The sequence below is a fragment of the Quercus lobata genome, chromosome 11 (genome assembly GCF_001633185.2).
Source record: "Quercus lobata isolate SW786 chromosome 11, ValleyOak3.0 Primary Assembly, whole genome shotgun sequence".
Lineage (NCBI taxonomy): Eukaryota > Viridiplantae > Streptophyta > Magnoliopsida > Fagales > Fagaceae > Quercus > Quercus lobata.
The window spans coordinates 31,437,482-31,450,908 of record NC_044914.1 but is presented as its reverse complement, the minus strand read 5'-3'; the positions used below and the strand labels follow the sequence as shown (position 1 = coordinate 31,450,908).

Genomic DNA, 13,427 nt, shown 5'->3' with positions numbered 1-13,427 from the left:
GGTTGAGAGAGATTACCCTTGGTCTACTTTACACAATAATGCTCAACTAATAATAAAAGGATAGCTTTGCGCGCTTCATTACTTAAGAATATGCTTTTTTATACCATGACCATATCGTTCTGAGTAAATAAATTGGTTCAAATTATGTGTGTGTGTTTGTTTTGGAATAATCAAATATGTGTGTTAAAGGTTATGAGCTAGAAATATGTATATTAAAGGTAGGCACAATTAATAAAACCCTTTCTTTCTCTCTCACCAATCATTAACATCCGTACCAAGAAATTATAACAGAGAAGAAGTGGAATCGATCAGCATTAATTTAGTAGCCGCAACGGTTCAATGTCTTTGGGAGTCCATGAGTACTCGCACACTAGCTATAAAATCGATCCTATTTGTTCACCTAGTATTCAGTACTAAACAAACTAAAAAAAAAATCTGTTTTTATAATTCTAGTACTTCAAAAGCTTTTGTTTCTTGTGAGTGATTTTTGTCTTTGGGTAGTGAATGGAGGAGAATAAAGTAATAGAAGTGAGAGAGTTCAACGCAAACAAGGACATTCCAAGTGTTGAAGACATAGAGAGAAGGTGTGAGGTTGGTTCAACAGGCCAAATGTCTCTCTTCACCAATCTTTTAGGTGACCCTATTTCCAGAATCCGCCACTCACCTTCTTTCCTCATGCTGGTATATATATATATATATATTGTATTGTACCCCTTGATTTTCTGTCCATTTCTACCATCTCTCCCATTACTTAATACTTTTTCCATTTTGTTTTCGCGATAGGTCTTTTTTTTCTTTTTCTTCTATATCTATCTTCAAATAACTATATGATCATCAGGTAGCTGAGATGGTGGGTGATAATTCGGAGAAAGAGATTGTTGGAATGATTAGGGGTTGCATCAAAACCGTCACTTGTTCCAAAAAGCTCACCAGAAATGGCAGTAAGTGTAAGAACAACAATATAGACACTCCAAAACTCAGCCCCATTTGCACCAAACTCGCTTACATTCTAGGTCTCCGAGTTTCTCCTTCTCACAGGTACTTCCATAATACCAAATTGCACTCACACTTTCCTTTGCTCTTTTATGCATAAATTTCTAGGAAAGAAATTAAAATATTTCCTTCACATGTTTGAAAAATAAATAAAAAAATAACAAAAAAATTAGTGTAACTAATTGGGCTTATTACCACTTTTTTCAATCTAGGTTTGATGTTTATTTATTTATTTATTATTTATAATTCTTTGCATTATATTATTAATTTTTTCGATATCTTTGTTCATGTCGCAGGAGAAAAGGTATTGGGTTGAAGCTGGTTAAGGAAATGGAGCAGTGGTTCATAAAAAATGGAGTTGAGTACTCATACATAGCCACTGATAAAGATAACAAACCCTCCCTTAATCTTTTCACGCAAAAATGTGATTACACTAAGTTTCGAACCCCATCAATTTTGGTCCAACCTGTGTTTGCTCACCGAGTCAAGTTCCCTAGCCGAGTTACAATAATCAAACTCACCCCATCTGACTCAGAGAGGCTCTATCGCCACCGATTCTCCACCACCGAGTTCTTCCCCAGAGACATTGATAGGATTCTCGATAATAAACTCAATCTGGGTACTTACCTAGCTATCCCAAGAGGGTCGTTCTCGGCTGAGTCATGGCCGGGTTGGAACGAGTTCTTATGTGATCCGCCCGAGTCATGGGCAATTATGAGTGTTTGGAATTGTAAAGAGGTGTTTACGTTAGAAATAAAAGGCGCGTCACGTGCACGGCGCTTGGCAGCTAAGGCTACACGCGTGGTGGACAAGGCGTTACCGTGGTTGGAAGTGCCTTCGGTTCCTGATGTTTTTAGGCCATTTGGGTTGCTTTTTATGTATGGGTTAGGAGGTGAAGGTCCACGTGGAGGGAGTTTGATGAAGGCCTTGTGTGGCCACACGCATAACTTGGCAAAAGCTAATGGTTGTGGGGTGCTGGTGACTGAGGTGGCAAGTGGGGACCCGTTGAGGTTAGCAATACCACATTGGAAGAGGCTATCTTGCGCCGAAGATGTATGGTGCATCAAAAGACTTGCGGGGCATTATAGTGATGGGCCTGTTGGTGATTGGACCAAATCCCAACCTGGCCTTTCCATTTTTGTGGACCCTAGAGAGTTCTAAAATTTGAGTGACTCAATTAAAACTCACACTATCCGAAGTGCCCGAGTTCACTCTAAACCCAAGTTCACAAAATGCTTGAATATCAACTTATAATTAGATTTTGGAACATAACGGGTACTTGCTAAAAAATTATTTAAATATGCCAATCACGATTTGAGTGTGTTCCTCGAGTTACTTGAACTGTAACTTATATGTGACTTGTATGGGCTTTTTTTGTTCTTGTAAAGTGTTTTTGCCTTTCAATGTAGATGGATCCTTCCCCCTTTTCCTTTTTATGTATACAGGTTATTTTAAATTGGACCCGCATCTTTTCATCTGATCCACGTGATGTTGTCATTGGTTTGCAAACCTTCTTCAAAACTCATTTAGTGTTCTAAACTTAGAATGTCATGAATGTATAGTATATGTCACCAAAGTGCTCATGTAGCTAAAAGAGATGAGTGCCCTTGACGTGTCATAGAAAAAAAAAAAAAAAATTCTTTAGTGCAATGTGTACGGTCCATTCTATATTCCCCCAATCAAAATCTAACAAATTATCATTCTCTTTTCTTCACAAAATTTAAATGGCAAAAGCAGAGACCCATTTGGTATCCCCTTTTGAAACCACACTTTTTCCAAATACTATTTTTTTTAATGTTATTTTTTCTAGGTACGGTCTCTTCCAAACAACCCATATTCAAAATGCTGAAAAAACATATGCTATTAAAGAGGATTTTTGTTCATGTAATAGCATGTATCCTATTAAGACTGATGGACAGACACAATGAATGGTGAGAGCTCTACCTCTTTGGGCATTTGTCTTATATACAATTACCCTTCTCTTTTTATTCAATCAAGTGACAAGATTCTCAGCAAAACAACTCTAAACTCTTAGTCCAAAAACTATATGCGCTTCATTTTTGCTAAATTAAAACAATAAGCACTACTAGTGAAGTTTCTAATGTCATTAAAGAAAGCAAAAAGGCCGAAAGAACCCACCAACACTATTTATGTAGTTCGCAACTAAGACACAGAATGCCTCCTATTTCTGGAAGGGGTTGATTTAACTTCTTCAGGGTTGGCAGAACCAAGGCTGTCTGATGAATCTGAGCCACTATTCTCACCCTGCCCCCCTTTGCTAGACCAAAGCTTTGTAAAGATCTTCTTTGACTTGAGCAGCCCTTTCATTTTACTTATAGCAGCTTTGTCCACATTACTTTTACCATCTCCATTTCCATTTCTTTCACTACCTCCCACTCCATTAGCCAACCTTAAAGAAGCTAGCTCCCCTTTAAGGGCCTTGAGCTCCTCAGCTGTGGCCACTGCATCCCAGTCTTCTTCTGTGTTAGTTGTAGCTGACCTTGAGCTCCCGTGAGAGCCACTATTAAGTTCCTTAATGCCTTTGGGTAGGTCAGGGGTGCTGCAGCCTGATGATGCAGCTGCCCTAACCTGCTCAAAAAAGAGTACTTGCACAACTACACGCAATGGGAGTCTCTCGTTTTGCACAGCATGCATGCATGCATCAACTGAGAGCTTCTTGCAGTCCATCAGCTTGCATATCCTCTTCCTCTCACTCTTGCTGATCCCAGGGTGCTCCTGCATTAAGGCACAGTGAAGAATACAACTTTATTTAGTATTTTTGTAACAAAAACATCCAGGTTACACATCAATTCAACGTCGGTGAGAATTGAGCAGTGCTTTACTATATAACAAATTTCTAGTGTGAAACGCTAATACACTAAAATGCACAGCATGTTTTACAACATGAAATTTTCCACTTAATGTATGTTCACTGTTAAAATTTACGCTTACCTTTAGATACATGTCAATGGCGCGGTAAAGCCCATCATGAGCCGGCCGAGAGATATCAGACACCATCTCAGCAAGATCAACAAAATTTGACAAAGTTAGGTTGGCATCCTTAGAAATTTCGGCAAGGTATCCATCAATCAGTTTTGCCACCATCAGCTTGGAAGCATCTGATAAAATCCCCGGCTTCCTTGTTTCCTGAAGTTCATGGCTATCTTCTAATGATTCAATCTCAGCATTCTGATCTTGCATTAGGAACTCTTGAACTATTTTCTGCACTGTACTAACATCATACATTGTTGTTTCCTCTTCTGATGCTCGTATCAAAAGATCATTTACAGAAGCCTCCTCCAGTTGCTGTCCTATTCTCCTTATCAGCTCATCCTTAGCCATTTCTCCTGAATCCATCAAAGTGGAGGCTTTCAACAACTTTAGGAGGAAGCTACAAGAGACACAGCCTTTCTCTGCAGGCAATAGCTGCACTATTGTATCCACTATTGACTCATGCTTTATCATGTCTCCAGACTGAATCATACCCTTGCTGAAACCTGGCAACCTTCTGTAAGCATACGCTTTTAAGGCTGCTCCAATCACATCATTAGAAACTATCCTTTTTGCTTTAATAATCATTAGAACGCGCTTATAAAGATCAATTTCAAGTTCACACAAATCCTCAACCCACCAGTCCTTAGGCACCAGACGGTTTCTAACGCCATTCCAGTTTGGATCATTCCCATTTTCCTCTGGGAGCTTCTTTCGGTTATAGGTATAGGACCAGTCAACCTTGGAAACATCAACACAGGCCTTGGTAGCTATAGAATCAATGCAATTGCTAACCACCTTCAAATCCTCAGATAATGGTAAGAGCGACTTTGTAGTCTGAAGAACAATGATTGAATCTTTCCAGCTGCGGAAAATGCTAGAAGTAAGAAAGACATCAATCTTGTAAATGAGGTTCCCTTTCTCAATGGCCTCATGCATTTCTAGGTACTCGGCTGCACATCGAGCTGCAACAACATTGTAAGCATTGAGGGTAACAGTCATGCCATAACAAAACTTCACACATATCTCAAAGGCTGCAGGACCACCAGGAATGTCAGAAATTTGAACTTCATCTGTGTTCTCTTCATTAGTGGTAACAACCAACTTCTGTAATCGGGAACTCTTTGACAGTAGAGGAAACTATACAACAGATAATTCGTAATTTGGAATCAGACAATAAACATTTTGCACAACATATTCACATGCATTATTATGAGTGCAATTGAACTGAGCTGAGCCATGTAATGTTTGCCCGTCTGCTCAGTTTTATCATTGAAGCTGTAAGTTAGAGACCAAAGTGGCCAAGTTCTAAAATTATAAGTTAAAGGTAGTCGCTAGTCCCACCAATGCCTCTTAACAAACTTTTTGATTCCGTGCCTTGATAACCATGTCTACAGTTTGATTACTATAATAAAACGATCAGGCAGTTATCAACTAAGTGGATTCTAGTACTATTTTAATAATCTTTATCCAGTAATAAATTAGATATTAGTATTTCCATTAAACAAAATAGTTTATCACACTTAAAATTTAAGCCCTGCTCCACAAGCATGTGAGAACTCTGATGCTGGAATTAGTTTAGAGCCTTTTATGTATAAGCAACCAAGCATGTGCCCTTTCCAGAGAAGGAAAGGGAAGTGGATCAAAAATTTAAAAATAGAAACAATTGTAGCAGATTCTTGTATAAGGATCAACCAGTGTAAATAGATTACTCATGTAGCATAAGTAGCTAGGGTCCCTTTATTAATCATAAAAATTCTACAAATCAAGGACGGTGATACAGGTGCAAGAGCAAGAAATTAAATAATAATAATAATAATAAAAAATAAAAATAAAAATAAAAAAAACAAAACAACAACATTGAAAAAAATTATCTTCATTGCATATCCAATTACTCGGCCAAAGAATATTGTACCTTGTGAAGATAAAATTTTACATCCCCTACAATAAGAATGATGTCCGTTGCCAGCTCACTTGCCACATACCTGCACATGGTTATGCTCCTTGTAATGAACTGAGAACTATAAAGACAAAAAAAAAAAAAAAAAAACTTTAAACATGAACAAAGGTATTGTTTTAAAGGATGAAGATTATCTGAACTCATCAACAGACCTTCCAACACTATCTTTATATGTTACCAACATGGGAAAGTTCACTAATAAGCAAGGAATAACAACTCATTCAAACTTTTTTGCATTTCCATGTAAAAACTCTCAAGGTATTGTTCTTGCCAACCATATCATTGCTTTAACATCAACTATATAATCAAACATGTTAGTCCAGCAATGAATGGATAACTACTAGAAGAAATTCATCTATTTTAAATCTTGCATGAAAGTCAAATACCCTGCAATTTCAATTGAAGAAATTATACTAAACGGTACCTCTCATTTGACCAGCCAACTGGACAAGCATTAAACTAATACAAGGAATCCACTTCACCAGAGGAAACGTTCCAAAACAGACCCAATAGGGCCAATACTGAGATAGTGCAAGACTATAATCATAAAGTGATAGGAATTCAGAGTGAAACTTCAAATACTTTCCAAAAAGTGATATTGCTAGACTAATGTGGTTTCAAATGCACCAAGCTCAAGTTATCTGTATGAAAGTTAAATTAAAGTACCTAGTTTAACCTCATAGTTACCATCTGTGGTCTATTAAAAGAATATGAGTTTTGCAGTCACAAGGGTCACATTTTCCCCACAGCATTCCTGAGAAGGGAAAGACTTCAATCATACTATCTTAACTCAAGTTGGATAGCTGTTCCTAATATATGTATATGTGACACCAATTTGCTAATAATTATACCAAGGATCAGATCCATACTCCTCAACTTTGTTTGATTGATAAACCCAAAGTTCCAAATAAATAAATAAACATATATATATATATATATATACATATCTGATGAATTACTCAAAAACTATTTATTCACTGGATTAATACAATAATATTTTAAGAAAATCCCATCACATTCAATTGTCAATAATGCCAACTGAGGAGGTACTGGAAAAATAATACAACTACAATACCTGCAGCAAACAATTCAAAATGTGAAATCAAGATCTTCCGAAGAAAATTCAGCACAACTATAAAAATTTAAAATTTAAAAAAGCAGTGAATTTTCTTATGTCCTAATGTAGTTAGAAGTTAGAAATAAGAAAATAGGGCACCATTCTTCAAACCTCAAATGCCAAAGTGAAACAAATCATCAAAATTCAACGTCAATATCAAAGTACAGGAAATGAGTACAAATGTGGGCCATAAAATGGGCAAGCTCAAAAAGAACAAAAATAAACTAACAGGAACTTTCAAACCCAACGACATTTATTTTTAAATAAGCCCTAATTTCAATTAGGCAATGAATATGTTAGCAGTTCCTCCATTGGGAGCAGGAAATAAAACTCAAAACAACTATTTACCTGGGCAGAGTGTATCTACATAGTAATATGCATCTGTGAATATAACTCAAAATTTAAACTTTTCCATTAAACTGCTACAGTACGGTGAATATGTGCTCAGCTGCAAATCTCCTAAAGAATAATGGTAAATCTAATACAAAAGAGGTCATATAAAGAGAAATCTTAATGAAGAGAGAGACAATTGAAAGTGCCAAAATCATCCATAACCGGCTTTTGCAAGACAAACTGAAATGCATCAAACATAGAAGAGCAGCATCAGCAACCATGTTTTTCAAAGAAAAGAAATAAAGCTCCAAATGATCTCTCACCTGACATTGTTCCCATCAGTCTGAAAGGAATCTGGCTTTGATCCAAGCTTCATAAACTTCATCTTTGAAAGCTAAAAAAAAAAAGATCAGCTTGCTTCACCCCCAGCCCCCTTAAACCTTTAAAACTAACCTTCTTCGACACTCAACTTGTAGTCCTAAATGCCTAAATCAGATACCTCAGAGTCACCACCACACATCCTAATAAGTGAACAAAAATAACAACCCCCCCACCCCCCCAATCGAGAAAAAGTCCCAGAAATAGAAAGGAATACTCCCAGGGTGTGGGGACCAGATTTGTGAATGCAACCCAGCCCAAGTAAGTTTCCTGGTCTCCAAAGAAGGATCTCAAAGAGGGGTGAGGATATATGCTTGTGGGGGTATGAGTATGACTATGAGAGTGAAGAATCTTTGACAACAACCGAGGCAAAAGAAAGAAGTGAGTCTGAGTAAGAGAGAGAAAGAGATAAAGGGAAACACAAGATGGGGTTTGTACAATTTTTTAACAAAAGGTTCTCTTCAATGCCAAGAGAGCCAAATAAGAGGCTGTTTCCTTGGTCGGCGGCAAAGCCCATGGAGCCCGGGCGCACCCAGTTAGCCAAGGAGACATAACCAACAGACTATTAAGACTAAAATATTTCTCAAATCAGTAACACCCACAAGCACAAATCTGACTCCACCTCACTCTTTCTCTCTTTATATATATATATATATATTTTCCCTTCACTTGCTGATCACTTTGTTACATTTGTTTTTACATTTTTTAAAGGATTCATACCACTAGACCCTTTTGTGACCTTTAAAGCTTCAAGTTCCAAACACAACAATATACAAATCAACTTTTGTGTATGAATTATTTAACCGTTGAAGTTTGAAAAACAAAAAACCTGCAACAGAAAACAGCATCTCGGTATCAGTTGAAGAAACCACCAAAACGGTAGACAACAAGCATCTCTCTTTATTTTTGCACAGAATGGGAATAAATATGTGAGAGAGAGTGAGAGATCAGAGAAAAAAATTAAAAATAAAAACAAAGTTGATTATTGTAATGAACAACTAAACATTAACTACCAGCAAAAAAATCACCAACAAAATTTAACTGAAAAATCTGAGGAATCTATCGGAATATATCACAGAAAATCTAGTAAAATATTGAAGCTGAAGATCATGTTTATGGTGTCAATAATTGTAAGAATCTAAAACCCCACAATGAAGAAAAATATGCCTAATATCAGGATGGAAAAACAAAGACAAAGCCCCAAAAGCCACTCTCCGTGTAAACCCCAACAAAACCCAAGACCCATATATCAAATTCACAAAGCTGTATGTATAGAGTACTAGTAACCAATTACATGCAATAATGCCTAATTAAGCTTAACTCATGCCAAGTTTGAGTCTTTTTCCTTTCTTTCTTTTTCTTTTCTTTTTATTAGTTGGTATCAGCAAAAACCAATCAAAGAAAGTTAAGGGAGATTGGCCAGGAGAGAGAGAGAGAGTTGTAAAGAAAGGTTGCCCAAATCTTACACTAGCTAGAGTTCCAATCTTTTTGCGTCAAGGATCAGAAAGAGTTCAGTGGAACAGTGACACAACCTTTGAGGCCTATATGCATGAGAAGTAAACAAATTTAAAGTCTGGAGTGACTTTTTGAGGAGTAACCCCCACCACACAAGTAAAACCAAAAGCAAAAGGAACCAAATAAACCCATGAGAGCCTATCAGAAAATGAGCTGGTTCTCACAGTTTCTGCATACAAACCCCAAGTAGAAACCACAGACTCAGATTAAAAGTAAAAGCCAAGCTGTAACGAAATGTTTCATCAGTCCTATTCTTTTCTTTCTTTCTTGTTAGTGCCAACACTATCTACCGCATCCTTTTTTTTTTTGGGTGAAATCAACCACTTTCTTTTTTAGCACAATATATATATATATATATATATATATTTTCCTTTTTAAACTCACCCTACTCTCCTTTCTCAATAATTTTCCCTTGAAAGTAAGATGGCACTCGTTCAATTTTAAGAGCATTAACACTCACCATTTACACTTGCTCAGTCATGCACGCCAAACTGACACTCCAGCTTTCTTGTTGTTGTTGCCCCAATAACGCGGTCTCCTTCATTAAATGACCCCTTTCTTGCTTCCCAATCAACCCAGTACCTCTCTCTCTCTCTCTTTCTCTCTCTCTCTGTGCTGCTACATCAACTTATTGGCAGTGACACCAGAAAACTTAAAAGAGGGTGATGATCAAACAGTACGAGTCAAAAAACTGTGGGCTTTACAAAGTTATCACCATGGTTTGAAACTCGAACCGGACCGTAAGGTCTAACCAGGGTAACCGTGAACCGTTTACTAAAGAGTTTTTTTAATTCCAAAAACCGGCTTAAGTAGAAACTTCAACCACTTCTTCTTCTTTGTCTCTCTCCCTCTTTCGTTGTTTCTGCTGTTTCTTCTTAATCTTCTTCTTCTTCTCTCTCTCGTTCTTTCCGCATTCTGTTGTTTCTTACCATATTCTTCTCTCTCTCTCTCTCTCTCGTTTGCTTAATGTTCTAATGTGAGCTATAGACGTTAAGGTCCATTTGATAACCGTATTTAAACAACGTAAGGTTAAATACCACACAACATGTATTTCTATGCATATTTTCACATAGGTATTTTCACAAAACTTAAACAATGTTACTAAAAAAAACCCTAACATTTTCTTGAGCTTTGGATTAATTGTGAGCTGCATAACATTTTCATTTTTTTATGGCAAAAATATCATTTTAGTCCCTACATTCTGGAGTTGCAGTCAATTTGGTTTCTATATTTAGGTATCAGTCAATTTGGTCTCTATTATTGTAAATTTACAGTCAATTTTGTCTCTGCCGTTAACTCACTAACGAAAAATGCTTACATGGCGAACGGTTTGTACATTTGGCATATTTAATGATGATGCCGAAAAATTACTAATGAGCCACACAGTCCTCGCACGCTCGAAATAGTGCCTGCACAACAAAAAAGAAGACCTAATAGAGAGCACCGGTGTGGTGCCGACCAAATACCCTCCGAAGGTCAAGTTAGAATATTTTCGCAACTCTAGAGTACCAGAACTGGAATCAATTATGCGTACCTGTTTTCTAAGGGTCTTTGGGTTTTTATAGTAGCGTAGAACCGAATTTCCTTAACTTGCGTCACAAGTCTTTTCCTTATAGGGAAGATCTCCATTAATGAGCGTATAATCTAGAATCCTCATCGTGTTAGAATTCCATTCATATTAGGACTCTATGGACTAGGGTCAATCGTGAGGCGCAAGCCATTTCACTTTAGGGTTTCTTGGAGACCACTTAATGATTAATTGAGTGCCACGTGGCCTTTATGTCCGTCCACCCTTTCGTCCGTTCACATAGGATCCGTCCACTATTAGCCCATTTGTCTAGCAATCCGTCCATCTAACCTGATCCGTCACCTCCAATTTTCTCCCTCTTCAGTTGCCCCCTCACCTCGTGGGTCCGTGCTCTCTAAGTGGAAGGACCCGCGGGGTAACGGTTTAATCTAGTCTTTTGAGGAACACCCCTAGCCTTAACAGGCTGGCCTGAGATCATTAATGATGAAGGACACGTGGCATTTACTGAATGATCACTCACTTGGATCGAAGCGCCCCTTCGTCTTCCGTGTCGTTCTCCCTATATAAACCAAGCTATCTTCCTCTCATTTCTTTACTTTCTGTTGAAATCCATGATCAGAGCGCACCCGTCATCTTTGTCAGACAATCATACTGTTCAGCTGTTGTGTCCGTCAACTTTGTCAAATGACCATACCGTTCAGCTATTGCATCCGTCATTAACACCTTTTCATCGTTTGACTTCATCCTGGTGAGCACTCTTTTCCTTTACCTTAAATTTTATGCATTTTTATTTTTCTAGACTTTTACACTACCGTCATCCATTATAGACCCGTCAGTCTTAAGATTTATCGTCACGTGTAGGTCATGTCTATTGCGTCAAGTAACCAGTCGTTTGTCCGCGACGGAGCGGGCTACGTTGAAATGGACCTGTCAGGTCATAAAGACCCTAACAATCCAAGTGAAGAGAGGAGTTCATCAGCTTCCTCTTTAAGGGATGAGGATTTGAAGATGGAAAGGTCAGAGGGTGACTCTAGTGACGGCCTAATTGGTGCCGAACCCCCAATCCAATCTGTCATAGGACCTGATGGGCTCAGTGAGTTCATCCTACTTCCCTTATAGACGGTCAATGATTTTGTTTCTAAAATCAAAGAATCACACTTCAAAACACTTAGGGATAAGTATCAAATACCCGTCCGTATACCCATGCGTCTACCTTACAAGTCAAAGAAATGTTATTACAAGGGTCTTGAGGACATAGGAATCTATGAGCAAATGCTAAAGGCAGGGCTCAGGTTTCCCTTAAGCACCCTTCACCGTCGTCTACTCCAATACCTTGGATTGTCTGTCAACCAAATCTCCCTAAATGCCTAGAGGATCTTCCTTAGTGTGAAGGTCCTATTCGGTGCCATGTCAGACGGGGCACGGAGGCTGATGGTGGAAAAGTTTTTTCACTATGAACGTCCTGCTGAGGTCTCCCAGTCCAAGGGCATGTACAACTTCACGCCCAGGAGCCCATTGCTAAGGCTTATTTGTGAGAACCCTGACTCTAATAGGGATTGGAAGAGTTGTTACTTCTTTTTGGAAGGTGATGAGTGGATGTGTCACCCCGGTGACAATGAATTCATGCCCGTTGACAAAACATTGGGCATAATGCCACCGTCAGGTATGTGTCCGTCTACTAAGATTTATTTTTGTTTCAACTGTTCTTTAACATCTAATTGTCCGTCTCCTTGTGCAGCTCGGGATCATCCTCCAGTTTCACTGGAACAGTTTAGCTTTTTGGAGAAGATTTTTAACAAAACCAGCTTGAAGAAAGGACATGGGCTAAATTGGTCAATTTGGATACCTTGCACTGGTATTGTGATGGACCAGAGCCGACCACAGCCACCCGTCGATACGACGCCCAAGTTCGTCAACGTAAGTCCGTCACCTTAAATTTGGGTTTCTCTAATTGTACTTTATTTCACTCTAACCATTCGTCTTACTTTGTGTAGAGATGGATGCTGCAAAGAGAAGAGCCTACATTAAGTAGTAGGCTGCTCTGCAAAAACAACAGGGGGTCAGACCTCTAAGGGGCCGAGTTCAGCCAACCCGACCTCCAAGAGGAAAGAACCGGAGAAGACTGACCATCATCCCCCTAAGAAGCCCAAAATTGTTCTTGAACCCGTCTTGGGGTTGAAAGCTGAGGGTAAGAAGACGGTCACTAAACCCGTCCATAGAAAGGGAAAAGGACTTATGATGGGTTCTGACCCTTCTGCTGAAAAACCACCTGTCTTCCTCCGTGAGGACTCAAAGTATGCGTTGGAGCAACTTCTGTCCATCATAACGGCTAACGATTATAAGGACTTGGGCAACCATGCAACGAGGCCATGGGGGAGACGGGTCTCTTTTGCATTGCTCAGGTAACTTAGCAACCATCTACCTTTGACCTTTCCTTTCCGTCAACTTGTTCGGTTACTAACCTTTTCGTCTTCAGGCCATGTTAATGATGAAAGGGTTGATGGGCCGTTGCCTCAACCATGAGACGTCTTTGGACCGTCTATAGGCGAAGGCAGATTTGACGGAGGACGAGCTCAATGAGTTGAAGTCCTGGAAAGTGGTCCAAGAGAAGA

General features: G+C 38.7%; 2 protein-coding genes across 5 annotated transcripts; one reads left to right on the top strand and one right to left on the bottom strand.

Moving 5' to 3' along the window:
- The first annotated feature begins 766 nt into the window (after nt 1-766).
- LOC115966282 (probable N-acetyltransferase HLS1-like) lies at nt 767-2,346 on the top strand. The gene is made up of 2 exons (XM_031085536.1): nt 767-1,038; nt 1,290-2,346. Exons 1-2 carry the CDS (start codon nt 848-850, stop codon nt 2,152-2,154), a joined length of 1,056 nt encoding a protein of 351 aa, XP_030941396.1. The 5' UTR covers nt 767-847; the 3' UTR covers nt 2,155-2,346.
- Nucleotides 2,347-2,872: 526 nt separating this feature from the next.
- Nucleotides 2,873-9,937, bottom strand: LOC115969098 (BTB/POZ domain-containing protein NPY2-like). Of its 4 annotated transcripts, none has more exons than XM_031088663.1 (5): nt 9,748-9,937; nt 7,718-8,601; nt 5,900-6,005; nt 3,946-5,124; nt 2,873-3,729 (listed from the first exon to the last, which is right to left on the bottom strand). In XM_031088663.1, the coding sequence occupies exons 2-5, from the start codon at nt 7,777-7,779 to the stop codon at nt 3,157-3,159; spliced, it is 1,920 nt and encodes a 639-aa protein (XP_030944523.1). In that variant the 5' UTR covers nt 7,780-8,601; nt 9,748-9,937; the 3' UTR covers nt 2,873-3,156. The 4 variants fall into 4 exon arrangements, with proteins under 4 accessions (XP_030944523.1, XP_030944522.1, XP_030944525.1 ...); XM_031088662.1 differs by lacking the exon at nt 9,748-9,937 and adding an exon at nt 9,239-9,572; XM_031088665.1 differs by lacking the exon at nt 9,748-9,937 and adding an exon at nt 9,239-9,572 and having other exon boundaries at nt 5,900-5,969.
- Nucleotides 9,938-13,427: the final 3,490 nt, after the last annotated feature.

Excerpts from the sequence above, each read along its gene's own strand:
- LOC115966282 (XM_031085536.1), top strand. The coding sequence starts at position 848 with ATGGTGGGTGATAATTCGGAGAAAGAGATTGTTGGAATGATTAGGGGT. Across the intron at positions 1,039-1,289 it reads CGAGTTTCTCCTTCTCACAG|GAGAAAAGGTATTGGGTTGA; the intron begins GTACTTCCATAA and ends TTCATGTCGCAG.
- LOC115969098 (XM_031088663.1), bottom strand. The coding sequence starts at position 7,779 with ATGAAGTTTATGAAGCTTGGATCAAAGCCAGATTCCTTTCAGACTGAT. Across the intron at positions 5,125-5,899 it reads TAAAATTTTATCTTCACAAG|TTTCCTCTACTGTCAAAGAG; the intron begins GTACAATATTCT and ends TCTGTTGTATAG. Across the intron at positions 3,730-3,945 it reads CCATTGACATGTATCTAAAG|GAGCACCCTGGGATCAGCAA; the intron begins GTAAGCGTAAAT and ends GCCTTAATGCAG.